The sequence below is a fragment of the Panthera uncia genome (assembly GCF_023721935.1).
Source record: "Panthera uncia isolate 11264 chromosome B3 unlocalized genomic scaffold, Puncia_PCG_1.0 HiC_scaffold_1, whole genome shotgun sequence".
Lineage (NCBI taxonomy): Eukaryota > Metazoa > Chordata > Mammalia > Carnivora > Felidae > Panthera > Panthera uncia.
The window spans coordinates 86,285,360-86,305,546 of NW_026057582.1; the positions used below are offsets into that span (position 1 = coordinate 86,285,360).

Sequence of the window (20,187 nt, forward strand, 5' to 3'; positions counted from 1 at the left end):
TTTGCTAGGCTTGTATCATAATGCAGTAGCTAATATTCTCACTTGGTCTCCAAATCTATCATGCAGGATAAATGGCATTATCCCTGTTTTTCAGATGAAGACTGGGGCTTTGAGAAATTAGTCACTAATCCAAAATCATACGGTTGATAAATTACAGAGTCATGATTTGAACCCTGGTCTGTCTGACTCCAAAGCTCATGCTTTTTATTCTGTCTTTGACTCTTTTGGTGATACAACAGAACCACTTCTGGAGCTTTTAATAAATATAGATACCTAGGTACCACCCCCCATGTTCAGTATGTCTAGGGTGGTATCTGTATTACTAAAGTGCTCCCAGAATAGAGGTCCATTGCTTATTTATACCATATTACTTTTCCATAGTCATAGTCACTGGATTGTGAAGCTTTTCTGTAAGACAGAAACTGGAAGATTTGAACAATTTTAAGGACCTGAGCTGAAGTCAGACTCACAACCGACTGAGCCACCCAGGCGCCCCGCATCTAATAGGCATTTAATAAATATTGTTGAATGATTGAATTTCCATATTGATAACTCTCCTTTTTAAAGAAGTGTAAAACCCGGGGCCTTAGTCATAGGATAAAAGCTTTGTGCTCCAAGTTTCTTTGTATCCTGTGTTTTGTCTTTATCATTACTAGGCTTTGTCATTTTATCTTTGGTACTTTTCCTTAATAATGGCAATTATTGTTTGCAGTCTTTTTAGTGTCTAATTTTTCCCCCACACTTCTATTGTCTTTAAGCTCACATTTATTATTTTATTTCTCTTAATTTAAGAAGTGCCTGTAGCTATAGCCCAGTGCTTAGTACTTCCTTGAGAATTTATCATGTAGGTATAAAAATGCTCAACACAAAATTGTTTATAATGACAAATTGAGAGCTATATAAGCATTATAAAGAGGGTTAATTCGTTAAATTTGTTATATCCATAAAGTGTGATATGTAGTTGTTAAAAAGTATAATGTGGAGCTGTATTTATTAACATAAAAATATATCTATGATTTTTTTTAATGAAAAAAGCAGGTTACAAGAAAGCAAGAATAATATTTCATTTTTGTGGAATAAACATTAGATACTTATATGTGTATAGAAAAAAGTCTGTGGAACTTTTCTATAGATAATTGGAGAGTGAGATTAGCATTCTACCTGTCTCCAGGCTCACTAGTAGTTTTCTAGGTCTTCATCTGTTTTGGTACCACTGAATATAAGTATGCATTCTGACCCCTGGGGAAGCCTTTAACTATCTTGCCCTGATATAAGTAAATTACCTTTTTCCTTAGTTCAACAAAAACAAGGCTTGAGGTTTTTTTAAAGGAAATTTGCAAGGAAACAAAAAAGGAAAGTGAACAAAAAGTCAATGTAAAAACATAGAAACCAAAATGTTTATAGAACACACATTTCTTTTTCCTAAGTAGTAAAAGTCTGTTCACCAGCTAGCTTTGCTGATGCAGTTTATGGGTCTCCAAGATCCCTGTGGCAGTTCTTTACCCAGATCTTTCTAGCTACATTGGAAGTTTTTGTTTGTGTTTTTTCATTTTTTTTAATTACTTTTTTAGTTGAAGTATACGTAACATTAAAATGGAAGTTTTGGTGCGCCTGGGTGGCTCAGTCGGTTAAGCGTCTGACTTTGGCTCAGGTCACAATCTCGCAGTCCGTGAGTTCGAGCCCCGCGTCGGGCTCTGGGCTGATGGCTCAGAGCCTGGAGCCTGCTTCGGATTCTGTGTCTCCCTCTCTCTGACCCTCCCCCGTTCATGCTCTGTCTCTCCCTGTCTCAAAAATAAATAAAACGTTAAAAATAAATAAATAAATAAATAAATAAATAAATAAATTATAAAATGGAAGTTTTGATTCAGCATTACCATTTGGGAATGTTATAGAAGAAAATGGGATAACAAAGAAAAATATGTATAAAATATTAAAAATCAGATTATAAGGTTGTTTGTATGATAGGATCCTACTTTTGTTTAAGGTGTATTGTATAATGTACAGCAAAAAAAAAAAAAAAACAACCCCACAAAACATTAGAGAGGTGGTCTTGAAATGATAACAGTGGTTATAGCTAATTTTAAATTCCTTCATGCTTTTTGATTTTCTAAATTTTCTCTGGGAACATGTGTTATTCATATCAAACTTATAAGGCTCCATATTACTACTCTGTTTATGCTATATCAGTTCTAAACTCCTCTGGGTATTTTACAGAGGCTCTTTTTAATCCTGCATTTTTTATTTTTTGTCACCTATATGAATCATAGCTTTGCCTCCAAATATTCACCTTGTTCTTGAGCATGAGGCAATATTATATAAAGCTAAGGACATTTATAATTACTTCTTATTTAGTAGTGAAGATGCCCTCTTTTGTCTTTCGGTTTGAGTAGTGCTGGACAGAGCTAGGCTCCAACAGTGATTAACAGATTTGTGGATTGTGACTGACTTCTCTTTCCAAATATATCTACCAGATGCTTAGTGTCCTCAGAGTCTGTTAGCAAATCAAAATTGTGTTAATTAAACCCAGCAAAGTATTGCTCTTTTAAGATGTTAGCTGATTGTTATTTAGCTGTCTTATGTGCAGAAGTGAGTGTTGGACATTGAAGCTAGAAATAGGAACAAGGTAATAGGAATATCATGAGATATAGAAAATCTCAACTTTCTGTAAATTTGAATAGGTTGCTTTCTTAGAGTGAATTTTAAACTCCTTGGGGCTTTAAGTTTAGAAATCTATGTAATAATAAATGAAATACACTCATTGAAATAAACTTTCAGGATTGTGAAAATAATCCAAGTATACTAGTTAGAATTGATTAGGCTGTGATATATTAACAAAGAGCCCCCAGACTGCAGTGGCTTAAAACAAGAAAGATTTATTTATTGTTCATATTACAGCCTGATGCAGGTCAGATGATGATTTGTAGCTCTCCTCCAAGCAGTGTCTCTTTCCAGCATATCATATCATCTTCATATGTAGCATCCTTAGTTGTGGCAGAAAGGGAAGAGAGATCTTATGTGATTTGCACAGATTTTATCATCATACATGGAAGTGGTATGTTCAGTTTCACTTACATCCTCACAGTCAGAACCTAGTCTTTTGGCTCCTAAGTGTAAAGAAGGCTGATCTTCCTCTGTGCCCAGGAAAAATCTGATGAAATAGGAAAACACAGCATTGTCTCTGCCACTGTCTCCATTTCCTTCTTTGCTCTCTGACTTTCTATCATGTTAAGCTGCCCAAGGAAGCAATGGAATTAGTGGTAGTGAGTGGAACATGATCTTTCCCTGTTGTCTTCATTTTGTAAAGGAGAATAAAGTCGTCACTAGAAGTGTGTACATCTTTATTAGTAAAGCTCTTGGTACAAAACGTAAATGTTCCCTCTTCAAAAATAAAATTCAACTTGTTCCATCAGTTATGTGTAGTTTTTATTTAAAATCTGAGCATCTCAGAGTAACATATTCTCATTGCTTCACCTAATCTGTAAATGTCTATTTTTATTTATAAATAAATATATACTATCCATAGAAAAAGATCTTCTTGTATGTGAGCAGATTCATTTATTTATTCATTCATCAAATCTTAGGTGAGCTTTTGTGATGTGCCATTTATTCTAGGTGTTGGGGATATAGTGGTGAACAAAATGTAGAGTTCTAACTATTTTATATTCTGGTCAGATTTACTGATCACCAAAACTGGTGATGTGTAATACAATGTATCAATTACTAGCCATAAATTAGTTAATATGCCAACTATAAAGATTACAAAATTAAAATAAGCATCATAGGATTAGTGCAGTGTAAATAGGTTCATGGTGGTTGGTTTTTATTTTTTTTAATTTTATTTATTCATAGTGGTTGGTTTTTAAAAAACATAATATCGATAGGAATAATATGGATCTTTTTTTCTTTCAGCTTTAAAGAAACCCTCTATTTCTGTTGCTCAGTATGAAAGTCATCAAGCAATCTCCCATATTCCAACTGGACAACCTCTCTCCCCAAATATGGTTCCAGGTGTGAAGTCTTATTCTCTTTCTTTTTAATTTCTTTTTTTTTTTAATGTTTATTTATTTTTGAGAGAGAGAAAGAGAGAGCAAGCACAAGCAGTGGAGGAGCAGAGAGAGGGACAGAGAATCTGAAGCGGGCTCTGTGCTGACAGCAGCAAGCCCAATGTGGGGCTCGAACTTAGCAACCGTGTAATCATGACCTCAGCCAAAGCTGGACTCTCACCAGACTGAGCCACCCAGGTGCCCCTGAAGTCTTAGCCTTAAAATTCCTTTTGAAAACCATTTTACTGGTCAAGTATTGTTATATAGGGAATAAAACATGTCATTTAACAGCATGGTGAAGTAGCATTCATTCTTCTAGTTAATGTTAAATATTTTGCAATGATTGATCAAAACTCAGGGACAGATAATCATTTAAAAATGCAGTTTGTTGGGGGCATGTAGGTGGTTCAGTCAGCTAAGCATCTGACTTGATTTTGGCTAAGGTCATGATCTCTCAGTTTGTGAGATTGAGCCCAGTGTCAAACTTTGCTGACAGTGTCGAGCCTGCTTGGAATTTGATAGGTCCTTCTCTCTCTGCCCCTCCCCCCACCTCAATAAATAAATAAACTTAAAAAACTAAAAATAAAATTTCACTTTGTCTAAAGCATTTTTAAGAGCAAAAGAACTATTTGTTCTGCCACTCTGGACTATATTCCCTTTCATCTCTGCCAGTCTATATGTATTTACTCTCTTCAAAATGTGTTCAAATTTATTTCACAGAGGCCTTCTATTAACTACTACATCCATCTATATTCCACTCCCTATTCCATACTTATGAATGTATGTTTGTTTTCTACTGAATACCTATTTGATTTTATAGAAATGTTCCCCTAAAATGAGAATTGATGTGATTCAAGTTAATTATAATAAGGATCTAAATGAAGGCTTTGACGAGGGAAAAGGGGACTGGGGAAGAGAAAAGTTATATCCAGGAGTTGCCAATAAGAAAGAATCAAGAGTTGGGGCTCAGTCAGTTAAGTATCTGACTCTTGATTTCCGCTCAGGTCATGATCTCATGATTCTTGAGATTGAGCCCTGCTTTGGGCTCTGTGCTTACAGTGCTTGGGATTCTCTCTCTCCGCCCCTCCCCCTGCTTGCACGTGCACTCTCTCTCTCTCTCTCTCTCTCAAAATAAGTAAATAAACTTAAAAAAAAAGAATCAAGAGTTAACATGGGGCACCTGGCGGCTCAGTCAGACAAGCATGCAACTCTTGATCTCCGGGTCCTGAATTCAAGCCCCATACTGGGTATAGAGATTACTTAAAAATAAATAAACTAAAAAAAAAGTTAACAGTTGTGAGTCACGGTGTAGGTGAAAATGACTTAGAGGCTAGAGATTTCTGATAGCAATGTAGAGTTAGAAAAACTTAGGGAAGAAAAAGATACAAGTCCCAATGCCAGTTAAATCTTCAGGTTTCTACTATGTATCACTTTGGCTGATAGGTTTATTTATAATCAATACCAGAGATACTTACCTAAGAATGATTAGTAAACTTCACACAGCTAAAATCACATTGGCTGTAAGATTTGATTAAAGATTTGATAATAAAGCCAAAAAAAAAAAAGCTACCTGACTACTCAATATCAAACAACAGTGTGTCTTACGTTTTCTAAGCAGGTCTTGTGAAATTCTTTTGCAAAATAGGACCTTAATTTGATGTTTTTATGCCATAGATTCTCATGGACACCACAATGGAAATCCTGGAACTTCAAAGCAGAACCCTTCCAATCCTCTTCAGCGTTTAATTCCAGGCCCGAACTTGGAAAGTATACCCAGAATTCAAGCAGATATACTAAAGCAGGCTACCAAGGATAGAGTCGGTGATTTCCATAAGTTGAAGCAAAGTAAGAATCAGTTGATGAATGTTATGCTGAAAAGATTTCTTTAAATATAATATGTTTATAAGGCTCAATTAAGGTCTTCATTATTATAATGTCTAATGAATGTATAGTAAACTTATATGCATACAAAGAGAAAGTGTGATGGTGGTAAAAATTAAAAGGAAAGCAAGTTTTAAATGGATAGAGATATTTTATTTTATTTTTTTAAGTTTATTTATTTTAAGAGAGAGAGAGTGCGAAAGCATGCTCAAGCAGGGGAGGGGCAGAGAGAGAGGGAGAGAGAGAATCCCAGGCAGGCTCACTCAGTGCTGTCAGTGCAGAGCCCAACACAGGGCTTGATCTCACAAACTGCAGAAATCAAGAGTTGGAGACTTAGGGTGCCTGGATGGCTCAGTTGGTTAAACATTCAACTTTGGTTCAGGTCATGATCTCAAGGCTCCTGAGTTCAGGCCCTGCATCAGGTTCTCTGCTGTTGGTGTGGAACCTGCTTCAGATCCTCTGTCCACCTTTCTTTGCCCCTCTCCCACTCTCTCTCTGTCTTGCGCACACGTGCACGCATGTGCTCTCTCTCTCTCTCAAAAATAAACATAAAAAAAAAAAAGAGTCAGAGGCTCAATCTACTGAGTCTGGATAGAGATATTTTAAAGAAGCCTTTAAAAATCTTCTCACGTTCTCCACTATTAAATAATAAACTTCAGGTGAGTTGACATTTTAAAAATGCTATTAGTTCTTATAACTAAAAAATTTTTGGAGAAGTGAGAAAAGATATATTTTGTTAGGCTAATGAATTAAAACTTTGACTAGGAGGAGAAGATAAATAGTTTTGAAAAATGGATTCTGGGAGATATAAAGACCTAGGGACTTCCATAATAGAAGGCTCAATGCTCCTTCCTTTTGCATTCCTTTCCATTGCAATTTGCTTCATTTAGGTATTAGGAGAAAAGTGAAAGAAATTGAACAAATTCATAGTAATGTGTACTAAAATATCACTCCTTAATTATCTCAGAGGTATCAATTTTGATAGGTGGACAATACCTTTTAATTTGTATAACTCTCTAATTGGCAGATTCTTAGGAAATATAAGAAAAATTCTGGTAGTCGAGAGGGTTTGGACCAGACAGTGTCTCTTAGGTCAGTTCCCTTAAACTACACTTTTCACTGCTTCTGCTTTACAAAGCTTTTTCCCTTCAACTTCTTTTGTTGTTGTTGTTGTTTATTTTTATTTTTCCTTAACAGTATATTTTGGAGTATATTCCATACCTGTATATAAAAATTTACTTCAACTAATGGCTGTATCATGTTCCATTATACATGTTTGTAGTATTTTATTGAACTCATCCCCTCTTAGTAGACATGTTAACTCCTTTCAATATTCTCTACTGTGCTGCAATGAAGGATTCATAAAAACAAAGGCAAACTGCAGCTTGTAGACATTCTGTCTGTTCAGACGTGGAAGGGTCTGAACAGACAATGTCTACAAGCTGCAGTTTGCCTTTGTTTGCTTTCCATGATGGCTTCTATGGCAACAACTATTCAGAGCAGTGTTGCACAGTTATTTGTGCGCAGGTTGCTCATACAGTGAGGACTGCAACGTTACATTTTTTAAATCTCTTCAGAGTATTTTTAATTGGTCTTCTGACAGTTCATATTTCTTCATCTATATGAAGATATACTTTGCATCCATTTAACTGACTTTCCTTCCTTGATATTTTAAAGTGTATCCTTGTATGTTTACTGAAGTATCATATGAAAAACATTTTTATTAAATAAATGTGGCTAATGTTTTAAATATATTGAAATTTTTTTTTCTCAAAATCTTGAAGAATTGGCCTGAAAACTTCTACCTTACCAGAAAGAGGTGTATAGTAAGGACAAAACAAAGTATCTTAATTCAATATCTTAATTCACTTAATACTTTCTACTAAACTTATAGTTTACCCTATAAAACCTTTTATCATTGCCATACCTGTATTTTTTTAATGATATTTGGATAAAGAATGTGATTGGAAATAATTGCCAGGAAATTATTATTCTCTACAACTTCTTTAAAAGAGCCTGTTGAGTCTTAAACTCTCTATGAGTACCTTTTTTTCAAATTATTTCCTGCTTACACTTTTGTGTTCCTTTATTTTTTTTAAGTTTATTTATTTATTTTTGAGAGAGAGAGAAAGAGAGAGAAAGAGAGGGAGATTGTGAGGGGGAGAGGCAGAAAGAAGGAGACCCAGAATCCCAAGTATGCTCCCCCATGTCAGTGCAGAACTGGTGTGGGGCTGAAACTCACTGACTGTGAGATCATGACCTGAGCCAAAATCAAGAGTCGGACACTTAAACGACTGACCCACTTGGGCACCCCAAGTGTATTCCTTTAAAAGTAGTTCCCAAACTGAAATTACTAGGTCAAAGTACTTGACCAGTTTTATAGTTCCTATTACATATTTTCAGACTGTTCTGTAGAACAGTTTCACAGTGTCATTGGACATGTTTAAATTATGGCCTGGCCACTTTGGCTTTTTAACTCTAAGGCATTTAGAATATAATGATTCCTTAAATATTTTTAAATAAGCATTTACTTTCTGGTGGCCTCTCCATTTTTATATGAGGAATTTTACTATAATTATTTGTTGGTATATAATCTGTGCATCCATTTGACCACTTAGCCTGACAGCTTTGGAGTTTGATCCTGTATCTTTGTGTCAAATCTTTATAAATAAATCAGATGTTAACCTCTTATCAGTTATCTTTACTACAGTTTTACTTTTCCGTTGCCTTTCCTGATACGAGATTTTATTATATTTAATCATCATGCAAAATATTTTAATTAAAAATAATTTTTAAATTTTGTGGAAAAACGTACAATTCACCGAAGTGTACAATTCATTGGCATTTAATACATTCATAATGTTAGGTGATCATCACAACTATCTAGTTCCAGAATGTTTTCATCAACCCCCCAAAAAAACCCTGTACCTATTAAGCAGTCACTCCCTGTTCTCTCCTACCCACAGTCCCTGGCAAAGACTAATCTGCTTTCTGACTCTATGGATTCATCTGTTCTGAATCTTTCATATAAATGGAATCATACAACGTGTGACGTTTTGTGTCTGGCTACTTTTACTTAGCATGATGTTTTCAAAGTTCATTCTATTGTAGCATATATCAATACTTTATTTTTTATGGCTAAATAATATTCAGTTGTATGAATACATTTTGCTTATCTATTCATCTGTTGGTGGACATTTGAATTGTTTCCACTTTTTGGCTATTATGAATAGTGTTGTATGAACATTCATTTACAAATTTTTGTTGAACACCTATTTTCGATTCTTTCAAGTATATACCTAGATGTGGAATCACGGGGTCATATGGTAATTCTGTGTTTAGCTTTATTAAGGAACTGCCAAACTATTCTCCACAGTGGCTCTACCATTTTACAGTCCTACCTGCAATGCATGACAATTCCAATTTCTCCACGTGCTTGCCAACACTTAATACTTCTTGGGTATTTTTTATTTTTCACTATTGCCATCCTAGTGGGTGTGAAGTGGTATCTCATTGTGTTTTCTTTCTTTTTTTTTTTTAAAGATTTTATTTTTGGGAGCACCTGGATGGCTCAGTCAGTTAAGCATCTGACTTTTGACTTCAACTCAGGTGATGATCTCATGGTTAATGAGTTCAAGCCCTGCATCAGGCTCTGTGCTGACAGCACGGAGCCTGCTTGGGATTCTTTCTCTCCCTCTCTCTCTCCCTCTCTCTCTGACCCTTCCCACTCATTCTCTCTCTCCTTTTCTCTCTAAAAATAAATAAATAAACTTGGGGAAAAAAAAGATTTTTAAGTCATCTCTACATCCAAAGTGGGGCTCGAACTTACAACCTTGAGGTCAAGAGTCACCTGCTCTACTGAGTCAGCCAGCCGCCCCTCATTGTGATTTTCATTTGCATTTCTCTGATGACTAATGGCATTGAACTTCTTTTCCTCTACTCATTGGCCATTTGTATATCCTCTTTGGAGAAATGTCTACTCAAGTACTTTGCCCATTTTTAAATTAGGTTGTCTTTGTTGTTGAGTTTTAAGCATTCTTTTATATATTTGGATACTAGACCCTCATCAGATAAATGATTTGCAGTTATTTTTGCCCATTCAGTGGGTTGTCTTTTCACTCTTTGATAGTGTCCTTTGATACACAAAGTTTTTAATTTTGTTGAAGCCAAATTTATCTCTTCTTTTGGTGTTTATGCTTTTGGTGTCATATCTAAGAAACCTTTGCCAAATCAAAGGTTATGAAGATTTCCCCTTATGTTTTCCTCTAGAAGGTTTATAGTTTTGCCTCTTATGTGTGGGTTTTCATCTGTTTTTATATGATTTTTTAATAAGTTTATTTATTTATTTTGAGAAAGAGTGTGTGAATGCATGTAGGAGGGGCAGAGAAAGGAGACAGAGAAGCAGTCTCTGCACTGCCAGCACAGAGCCTGATGTGGGGCTCAATCTCATGAACTACGAGATCATGACCTGAGCTGAGATCAACCCTCACATACTTAACTGACTAAGCCACCCAGCCACCACATCTAATTTTTATATATGATATGAGGTAAGGATCCAACTTCATTCTTCTATATGCAGGTATTTAGTTGTCCCATAGTATTTGCTGAAGAGATTCTTCTTTTTCTATTGAACATTCTTAGCATACTTGTTGAAAATCAATTGTATGAGTTTATTTTGGACTCTCAATTCTATTCCCCAGATGCCACTACCTCACTGTTTTCATTACTGTAACTTTGTGATAAGTCTTGAAATCAGGAAGTATGAGTGCTCCAACTTTGTTCTTCTTTCTAAAATTATTTTGACTATTTGGGATCTCTTATAATTCTATGTGAATCTTAGGATCTGTTTGTCTATTACCACTAAAAAGGCAGTGGGGATTTTTTTTTTTTTTCCAATAGGTAAGCTCTACGTAGGCCCTATGTAGGACTTGAACTCATGACCCTGAGATCAAGAGTCACATGTTCTCTGGACTGAGCCAGCTAGATGCCCCAAGGCACTTCAGATTTAATTTTTAGTGTTTTTAAAGTTTTATTTATTTAAGCAATCTCTATACTTCATGTGGGTAGAACTCATGATCCCAAGATCAAGTTGCACGCTCCTCCAACTGAGCCAGCCAGGCACCCCAAGTGGATTCCACTGCATTGAATCTATAGATTACTTTGGGAAGTATTGTCATCTGAACAATATTAAGTCTTCTAGTCATGAAAACGGAATATCTTTCCATTTATTTAGAGTGTCTTTATTTTCTTTCAGCAGTGTTTTATAGTTTTCAGTGCACAAGTCTTGTGCCTCTTTGGTTAAATTTATTCTTAAGCATTTTATTCTTTCTCATGTTATTGTAAATTTAATTGTTTTCTTAATTTCCTTTACAGATTGTTCATTGCTATTACACAAAAATATGACCAATTTTTTTCTTGGCTCTTGAGGTTTTAATTTTTTATTGAAATTTCTAGAAATATGTAATATTTGGGTCTTACCTTAAAATTTAGAATGTTGGATTTTATTTTCATTATTCTAGAAATAATGGCTATGTATCTGTTTTTATATGCCTTATATAAAATATACCCTTGTCTTATACATTAGCATATATAAACATATATATATACACATATATATATGTCAGTATTTTGAATATGATTCAAAATTTCTGTGCCTGTTTTACATCAACTGCATTTTGTTTTCTTTATACATGTTGACCTCCTTTCCCCATTCCTCCCACCCCTATCTCCCCCTCTCGCAATGACCAGTCTGCCCACTGTGTCTATGAACTTGGGGTTTTTCTTTTTCAAAGACTCCACATATCTAACAGAAATCATAGGGTATTTGCCTTTCTCTGTCTGGCTTCTTTCACTTAGTACAATGCCCTCAAGCTCCATCCATATTGTCGCAAATGGCAAGATTCCCTTGTTTTTTAATGACTGAATAATATTCCATTGGATATATATACCACAACTTTTTTTTAATGTTTATTTATTTTTGAGAGAATGTGCAAGCGTGCATGATGGAGAGGGGCAGAGTGACAGGGAGACAGAGGATCTGAAGTGGGCTCTGCGCTGACAGCAGAGAGCCCAATGGGGGGCTTGAAATCACTAACCATGCAATCATGACCTGAGTCAAAGTCAGATGCTTAACTGACTAAGCCACCCAGGTGCCCCATCTTCTTTATCTATTTATCTGTTCATAAACACTTAGGTTGTTTCCATTTCTTGACTATTGTAAATAATGCTCTATTGAACATGAGGGTGTATATATTGTTTTGAGTTCTTGTTTTCATTTTCTTTATAAATACCCAAAGTGGAATTGCTGGATCATTCTAGTTTTAATTTTTTGAGGAACCTCCATACTGTTTTCCGTGGTGGCTGTACCAATTTACATTACTACCACTAGTACACAAATGCCCCCCTTTCTCCACATTTCTCCAATCATGGCTGATTTTTGTTTGTTGATTTGTATCCTGAAACTTAACTGAATTTGATGCATTAGAGATTTTTATTTGTATATATTCAGGTATATCCATTTTGACTCTTATGAGAACTTTCATTTCTTTTAATCATCTGTTCTTTATCAGGGCATAAATGTACTACTCAATTTTCATTTATTTTTCCCCCTGATTATTTGACCTCTTTGGAATATATAATGATCCAAATTAATTTTTCTCTATCCTGATAACCATCTGTCCCAGAACTCTTATTGTTTGTTTTTCCTTTGTGGTATGGTATTTACGTCTGGTTTATCACATACACACATTAAGTTATTGCACTATTTTCAACCTGTCTCTAGAATTTCCATTTTTTCCAATTCTTGTCCTTATCCCTAGCATATAGTAACAATTTTGATGCCAGTTCTGATATGTGTGGGTTTTTCCCACATGACCAAGCAATTCTCAGACACCTACAATTCGACTCAATTCTGACACCATCTACCAGGAGATAGCCTCAGGTTTCACAGATTAAGGGCACAGCCCTACAAGATTGCTCTTCTCTCCTCCACTTCAGACACCAGTTGAAAGTCCTGGTTGTTGTCTGTGCTTCTGAGCAACTAATGGTGTAATGCCCCCGATTTCGAACCCGAGAGACCATCAAGGAGCCGATACCGATGCAAACGCACGAGGGTTTATTTGCAAGCTCGAGCTTGGGCCCAAGTATACCCGACACAGCGGAGCAGGGACTTGGACCCCTAGGTTAAAAGGGGTAGCAGTTTTATAGGGGCCAGTGGCCAATGAGATTGTAACACACACAGAAAGTTGCATAGTCATGCCAGTCCACATGCAGGTGGCCAATTGAATTACAATTTACCCTATAGTAACTGTTTGAACTAGCCTATCACTCTGGCGTGCAAGTGAATTGGCGTGCAAGTTTGGCGGGCAAAAGGCGGGGTTTACATTCTTTGGCGGTTAGGGGTTCCGCATTCCTATATGAGCCGGTTTCCAGTAAGGGTGTTCTCAGTGGCTTGACTAGGGTGGGGGAGTATCTTAAGCAATAAGTAGGTCATTGGGGGTTATACATGAGATGGTGGGTGTAGCACAAAATGGAGTTAGTCTTGCTCTGCCTGTCCAGGGGTAGGGGATTTTTGTTAAATTCCTTGGGTCCCACAATGGTAGATCTGAGGTTCCAACAGCCCCTTCCTTGAGTCAATTAATTTGCTAGAGTGGCTCACAGAACTCAGAGAGACTTTTTATTTACTAGATTACCCGTTGATTATAAAACGGTATTAACTTTGGGACACCCAGACAGAAGAGATGCATAGGAAGGTATGGGAAGACAGTGTGCAGTTTCCATGCCCTCTCCAAGTGTACCACTCTCCCCACATCTCCTCACCAACCTGGAAGTTCTGATCTCTGTCCTTTGGGGTTTTTTGGAAGGCTTCATTATGTAGGCATGATTGATGAAGTCATTGCCATTGGTGATTGAATCGACTTCCAACCCCTCTCCCCTCCTAGGAGGTCACATGGTTGTCTTGGCAACCAGTTTCCAACCTGAGGCTGATTCCAATAGTGGCCTCATTAACATAACAAAAGACACACTTGTGGCTCTCCTTCCTTAGGAAATTCCAAGTGTTTTAGGAGCTCTTTGCCAGAAAAGGGATGGAGACCAAATATATATTTCTTATCATAAATCACAATATCACATATGGGTTTGAAAACTGCTTTATTATAATTTGAACCTAAAAACTTTAAAAATCTATTTTTTCTCTGTTCTTCCAGAAGAATTTCACTTAGTTTACCAAGTTCTATAAGTAGTCCTCAGAAACCTTAGTGTATATTGAATTAAATCTACATATTAAATTGGGTGGTATTATTTACTATCTTTAGCCTTTACATCTAAGACTCCATTTATTCATATTTCATTGTAGTCTTCTGCTTTTCTTTGAGTGAATATCTGACTTCCCAAGTTAAATAGGTGTCTCAATATTTAACTGGTTTTTTTTTCTTATTTAAAAATGGGATTGTTTTTCATTGTATTTTCAAGTTGTATATCACTTTTATGTAGATTATAATTGACTTTTTGGTATTTCTCATTTCTTGTACCTTTAAATTGCTTATTCATATGTCTAATAAATTCTTTTATAAGGATTTTGAAAGATATATTATCATGTTAACTGTGAAAGTGGCTTTATTAAATATTTATTTTTCAGAAAGTAAACACTATTTAGTCATAAGGGGAAATTGTTATTTAAATGTACTTTCGCCTTATAATTTTCTTTTTTTGCCTTATAACTTTCTTTTTTGGTTTTATCTTTCTCAAAATCATATTGGCCGAAAATTTTCAAAATATTAGAAGAATTATTGGAAATAAACTTTGAAGATACAAGGAACCAATAGAGATAATATAATGCCCTACTACTCAAAGTGTAGGTCGGTGGAGCAGCAGCATCCATATTACCTGTGATTATTAGAAGGATTTCAGGCCCTACCTAGACCTTATTTATATTTACATTAAAGTTTGAGAGTCTTCTCTAATGTGATTCCCTCATTTCACAGAAAATAAAAATTAGGTCCAGAGAGTTTAATTTGCTTAAGGTAAATAGTGGACTAACCAGGACTATTATCTAGGTCCCTTTTCTTCAGGTTCACTGCTTTTTTATTGTATCACACCACCTCTTCTATACTTTTGATGTTTTGGAAAAATTCTTTAATATTTCCTTTTCTTGTTCTCTTTCTAGTAAATTCCTAATCATACTTTAAAGGCATGCTCTGCTGTCACCTATTTGGTAAAATCCTTCTTCATATCTTTACCAATCTTGACCATATCAATCACTCCTTTCTCATTCTACTTCAATACATTGAACATACTTTCATTAGTGTATATTCCACATTATTCTGTAATTAACTATTGTGGGGAGGAAAAGTTTTCCTTGACCTTCTTAGCGTCTCTGACTGGGTCTGAAAATTAAACTGACAAAGACAGATTAACAGGAAGAAAGCATGCACATGTATTTCATGTAAATTTTCATGATACAGTACCCTTAAGAGGAAAATGAAGAACTGAGAAATGGTTAAACCTAAGTGTTTTTATGCTAGGTCTGATGAAAAGTTGAAAGTTGTGGAAAGATGATAGGACAAAGTGTATGAGGTAAGTATAGTAAGCTCGGGGAAATGTAGTAAGGCCTATTTGTTCAGATTCTTCTTCTTAGTGTTGTTCTGTCTTGGATATAAAGATGTGCCTTCCCCCCAGATTATAAGGAGAGGGTATCTTCCAAATGAGGGTTCTATGACATGCTTCAGGGGAAGGTCAGAAGGTCCTTCCTTCACATACCATTTTTTAGATTCCTTTAGCTTGAAATATTTAAAAGGCCAAGGTGCTGTATTTGGGGGGTAGGATGTCCTGAACCATGTCATCTCCCCCACTCCACTCTATCTGAAGCTTCTCCAAGAAATTTCACATTCCATAAATTGAGTTGGTAGATTGTCCCATAACCCACTGAACCAGTCTCTGTCCTGAGCATTTCTAGGGAAACATAAGAAAAAGGTTAATGATTGGAACCAGTTTTGTAGTCCAGAAGGCAGTCAGTTAAGATTTTCTAAGATGCTGAACTTGAAGCATCTTCAGATGAAATATAGACAGGCACTGGAAATATGACAGATTTTCCTGGTTTATACTTTGATTGTCTCTGGTGATGTCATCAGGTGATCTGGTGAACTTTCTAAGTGGCTCACACGGGAATAGGCACAAAGTTTGCCCATACATGAGTTGTTGTGGTGATTTCTTGCCAAGTTTACATCAAATTGTCCAGGTTCAGTTTGCAGGGCTTTGGGAAAAGGACAGTTTCAAGTTTTAGTAATTCAAAGTCAGAAGGGTGGGAGAAAAATTGGAAACTCTAATTTGAAGAGTGGTAGCTCGATACTGGAGGAAACTAGAAGGATTCAAGATGCAGGCTAGGTAACAAGTAAGTAATAAAATCTTAAAGACAATGGCTAGGACTAGAATTTAGCTCCCTACTGAAACATCCTTTTTCTCACTATAGTCACCCCTATTTCTATCAAAGATAAAGTAATACTAATTTGTTTGCAAAATAAGGCTAGTCTCATTAAACTTGGTCATAAGTGCAACAAGAATAGTATTTGCTTACCTAGGTCTTTAGAGTTTGCTTGCTAAAAGTTTTCATAAAGAATCTCAGATTCAAGTTTTAAAAGCCTCTGGAGGCTAGGAAGCCAAACCAAGGACTCACCGTCAGACTTTAGACATAATACCTATTAGACCTATTTGAATTCCTCTCTTTTCCAACTTCCCAAGATATCCTGAGGTTTCTAAGCCTGCCAGGAACTGACCTTTGTGATTCACTTGTATGGCTGGGAACCCTGTATCCCCGGTATAGACTGGTTTTTCCAAGGGGATGCTTTATAAATATTGGCTCCTAATTAGGTCAGCCTTAGAATTGGAAAGCTGTCTGGTCATACTGGATTTTTTTTTAAGTTTATTTATTTATTTTGAGGGGGTGCAGGCAGAGACAGAGAAGAGAGAATCCCAAGCAGGTTCTGTGCTGTCAGTGCAAAGCTCGACATGGGGTTTAATCTCATGAACTGTGAGATCATGATCTGAGCCGAATCTAAGAGTTGGACACCTAACCAACTGAACCATCAGTTCAGGTGCCCCTGGTCATATTGGATTTTATGCATCATTCTCAAGTATGATATTCAGTCAGATCCTTGGTAATATAACCAAAGTTTCCAAATGTGTCCTAATAGCAAGAGAACAGATTCTTACTGAACTTACCCAAATAACTGTATTGCATGAAAATAAGATTTACTCACTTAGTTTCTGAATTCTGCAAGATCAGGTAGGGAGAAAAAGAAATTGTTTCATCTTTATTCACAAAGGTATATATATTTTTTTTATCAAATTGCTTTAAGTTATAGTTTAAGAGAAAAGAGAAAAAAGTTTCCTTAAATCTGGAAAACAAAATATTAAAGAACCAGCAATGTTGGATACTGTATCCTGAATCCTGTAACTGTTCATTTACCTGCCTTCTGTATTAAAGTGGTAATTTTATGAGGGCAGGAACTGTTTTATTCTTTTTTATTTTCCGAAGCTTCCATGTATGTAGTAAGCATTTGTTAAATGTTGTTAAACTTACTGCATCCATTTTGGAATTTTTTATTTCTGTAAATAGTCACACAGTCAAAATGGTAAATTGGTCATAAGTTATATCAATAAATAATTATGAGAATTTTCTTATTTTTAATTTCTTTATTCTAAAATTCTTAGTCCTAAAACTTTTATAGTCACTCTTTTTTAAATTATTATTTATCAATTGTTTAAATTTTTATATCTTTCAAAAACCCAACTACTAATTTTGCCATTATTTAATTTCTAATCTGTCTTATACTTATTTTATTCTTTGCTACTCATGACTTGTCACTTTTTTTTCAGTTTTTAGGTTTTAAACTTTAATATTTTAGTTTTAGATACTTAAATCTTCACATCTCTTTTTCTTAGTAATATATTCATTAAAAAAAACTTTTATTGAATGCCTGTTAGGCAAAAGGTTATGCATTTATAGCTATAATTTTTCTTAACTAGATATGGGATGAACAATCTTAGATTTTATACAGTGATCACCACAAATTTTTTGGCAGTTTTAAATTTAGTATTTTTGATTTTTAGGTTAACATATTTTTATTGATATACTTGTATAAATTTAATTTTGTATTGCCACCTCATGCAAAAATGGCTAGATAATTTGTGGCATGTTTCATTATATTTGGATGATCTCTTTGGGTTGGTTTAATTTAAAATGTAGAATGTAGGCTATATTGTGACACAAAATACAGTTTGGGGATATTTCAAAGTATCCTGGAGGCATACTTCATGGAGGGAGTCAGATATCCTCCAAAGTAGTTGAAACTGAAAATTCATGGAAGGTCCACCTGTTTGCCAATGGGTTAGATATACCCTGTATATTTAGATACCTTGAATAGAGAAAACAGTTCATTTCAAATGTCAGCCTCATGCTGAGAGTCACAAAGACAGTTACTCCAAACAATAGGTAGTGATCAAGCTGCTTCTCATACGGGTTTTTCCTGTGTAGCATGCCTCAGTGTAAGTAGCAGCAGGAATTCATTTGTTTTTTGGGGGTTCTTTCAATGTTCATTTTTGAAAGAGAGCACAAGCAGGGGAGGGGCAGAGAGAGGGAGTCAGAGAATCACAGGCAGGCTCAGCACTGTCAGCACAGAGTCTGACATGGGGCTTGAACACATGAACTGCGGGATCATGACCTGAGCCAAAATCAAGAGTTGCATGTTTAACCAACTGAGCCACACAGGCGCCCCAGGAGTTTGTTTATTTAACCAAGGTTAATGATTCTCCTAAACAACACTGGAGAGACAAGCTAGAGTATCAGAGAGTATATGATTTTTCTATATATACATGGATTTTTAAAGTAATTTTCAATCTCCTATCCAGATGGCTTTAACATTGAACATGTTCACCGTTACATATGCATTCTGCTCACACACATAATGATAGACAAAATATATATAAAAAGAGAACTAAAAATTACTGATAATCTCAAAACAATGTTAACATTTCTGTGGTCAAGAAACAAACAAACAAACAAAAAAACTAGATGAAAGGAATTCAATGGACTTATGACGCTCGGGTCTGAAAATCTAGGTTTCTGGGAATTTGGCTCTTAAGAGCAACAAGAATAAAGTAGGAGCCAGGCTTATTGCTTAAAGTCAGGACCTGATTACTGCCCCATCTCCTTGGCAGAGGAAGCAGAAAATAAAGCTATTGCTGGCTGCTATCAAGGACTACAGTGTTTAGCAACCTAAAGGCTTATGGAGATAGGAACTTACAGATGCAGCCTTGTGACCATACTGCATGGTCATACCACACCACCATTGGTTTTCTACTGAATTTGTGCTACCTCTGTAGCATCATGGAATATAAACTCTGAAATGTGATTATAAATCTCATTCTAGACTGGGGAACTGGGTGAAAGCATCTTTAAAATTACCAGAGGGATGCTTGTGGGGCTCAGCTGGTTGAGTGTCCCACTCTTGATTTTGGCTCAGGTCATGATCAAGCTCACGACCGGCTCCATACTGAGTGCTGAGCATGGAACCTGCTTGGGATTCTCTCTCTGCCCCTTCCCTGTTTGTGTGTGCATGCGCACATAGTCTCTCTCTAAAAATAGATAAATAATTTTAAAAAAAGATTAAAAAATATAATTACTAGATAATATGGGTTTACACAGAGAGGGGAAAAGAGAAAAACAAATACCCCACATACACTGAAAATCAATCAACAAACCAAAACTCCAAAATTTATGAAAAATATTAATGCTAAGGGACATAGCCACCATATCAACAATTGAAATGTGAAAACAATTTTATCTAGCAGTCTGCTAAAAACTAAACATGTTTAAGGATGCACAGAGAGATAAATAAGAAATAACTTACTCAAAAAAAGAAGTGATTAAGAAACAGGCAGAGAAAAAGCAAAAATAGATAAATGTAAAAACCAATTATTTATTTTAGAAATGAAAATACAGTCACTGAAATAAAAATCAGTCTATGAGATACTAGACCATGAACATAATTGACTGAAATAAATGATTTGGTATCTTGTACTGAGATATTTACCAAGAATGTAGCAGAGATTGACAAAGAGATGTAAATATATATCATATGTATATATGACAGAGATGTTAAGACAGAAGATATACATATGTCTGATAAGAGTTTTGGGTAGAGAATGGAGGAAATGGTAGATAATCAATACTTGAAAAGAATTTTGAAGGGTTTGAAGAGCTCAGAAT

The 20,187-nt window shown here is 35.5% G+C and overlaps 1 protein-coding gene across 4 annotated transcripts in view; it reads left to right on the forward strand.

The window, feature by feature from the left end:
* The window catches only part of GOLM2 (golgi membrane protein 2), a 105,931-nt gene that overhangs the window by 60,780 nt on the left and 24,964 nt on the right, over window positions 1–20,187 (forward strand). For all 4 annotated transcript variants that reach the window (XM_049613530.1, XM_049613529.1, XM_049613533.1 and 1 more), the window contains exons 7-8: window positions 3,910–4,008; window positions 5,718–5,888. In XM_049613530.1, coding sequence (XP_049469487.1) covers window positions 3,910–4,008; window positions 5,718–5,888 — 270 coding nt within the window. The remainder of the gene's footprint in view (window positions 1–3,909; window positions 4,009–5,717; window positions 5,889–20,187) is intronic.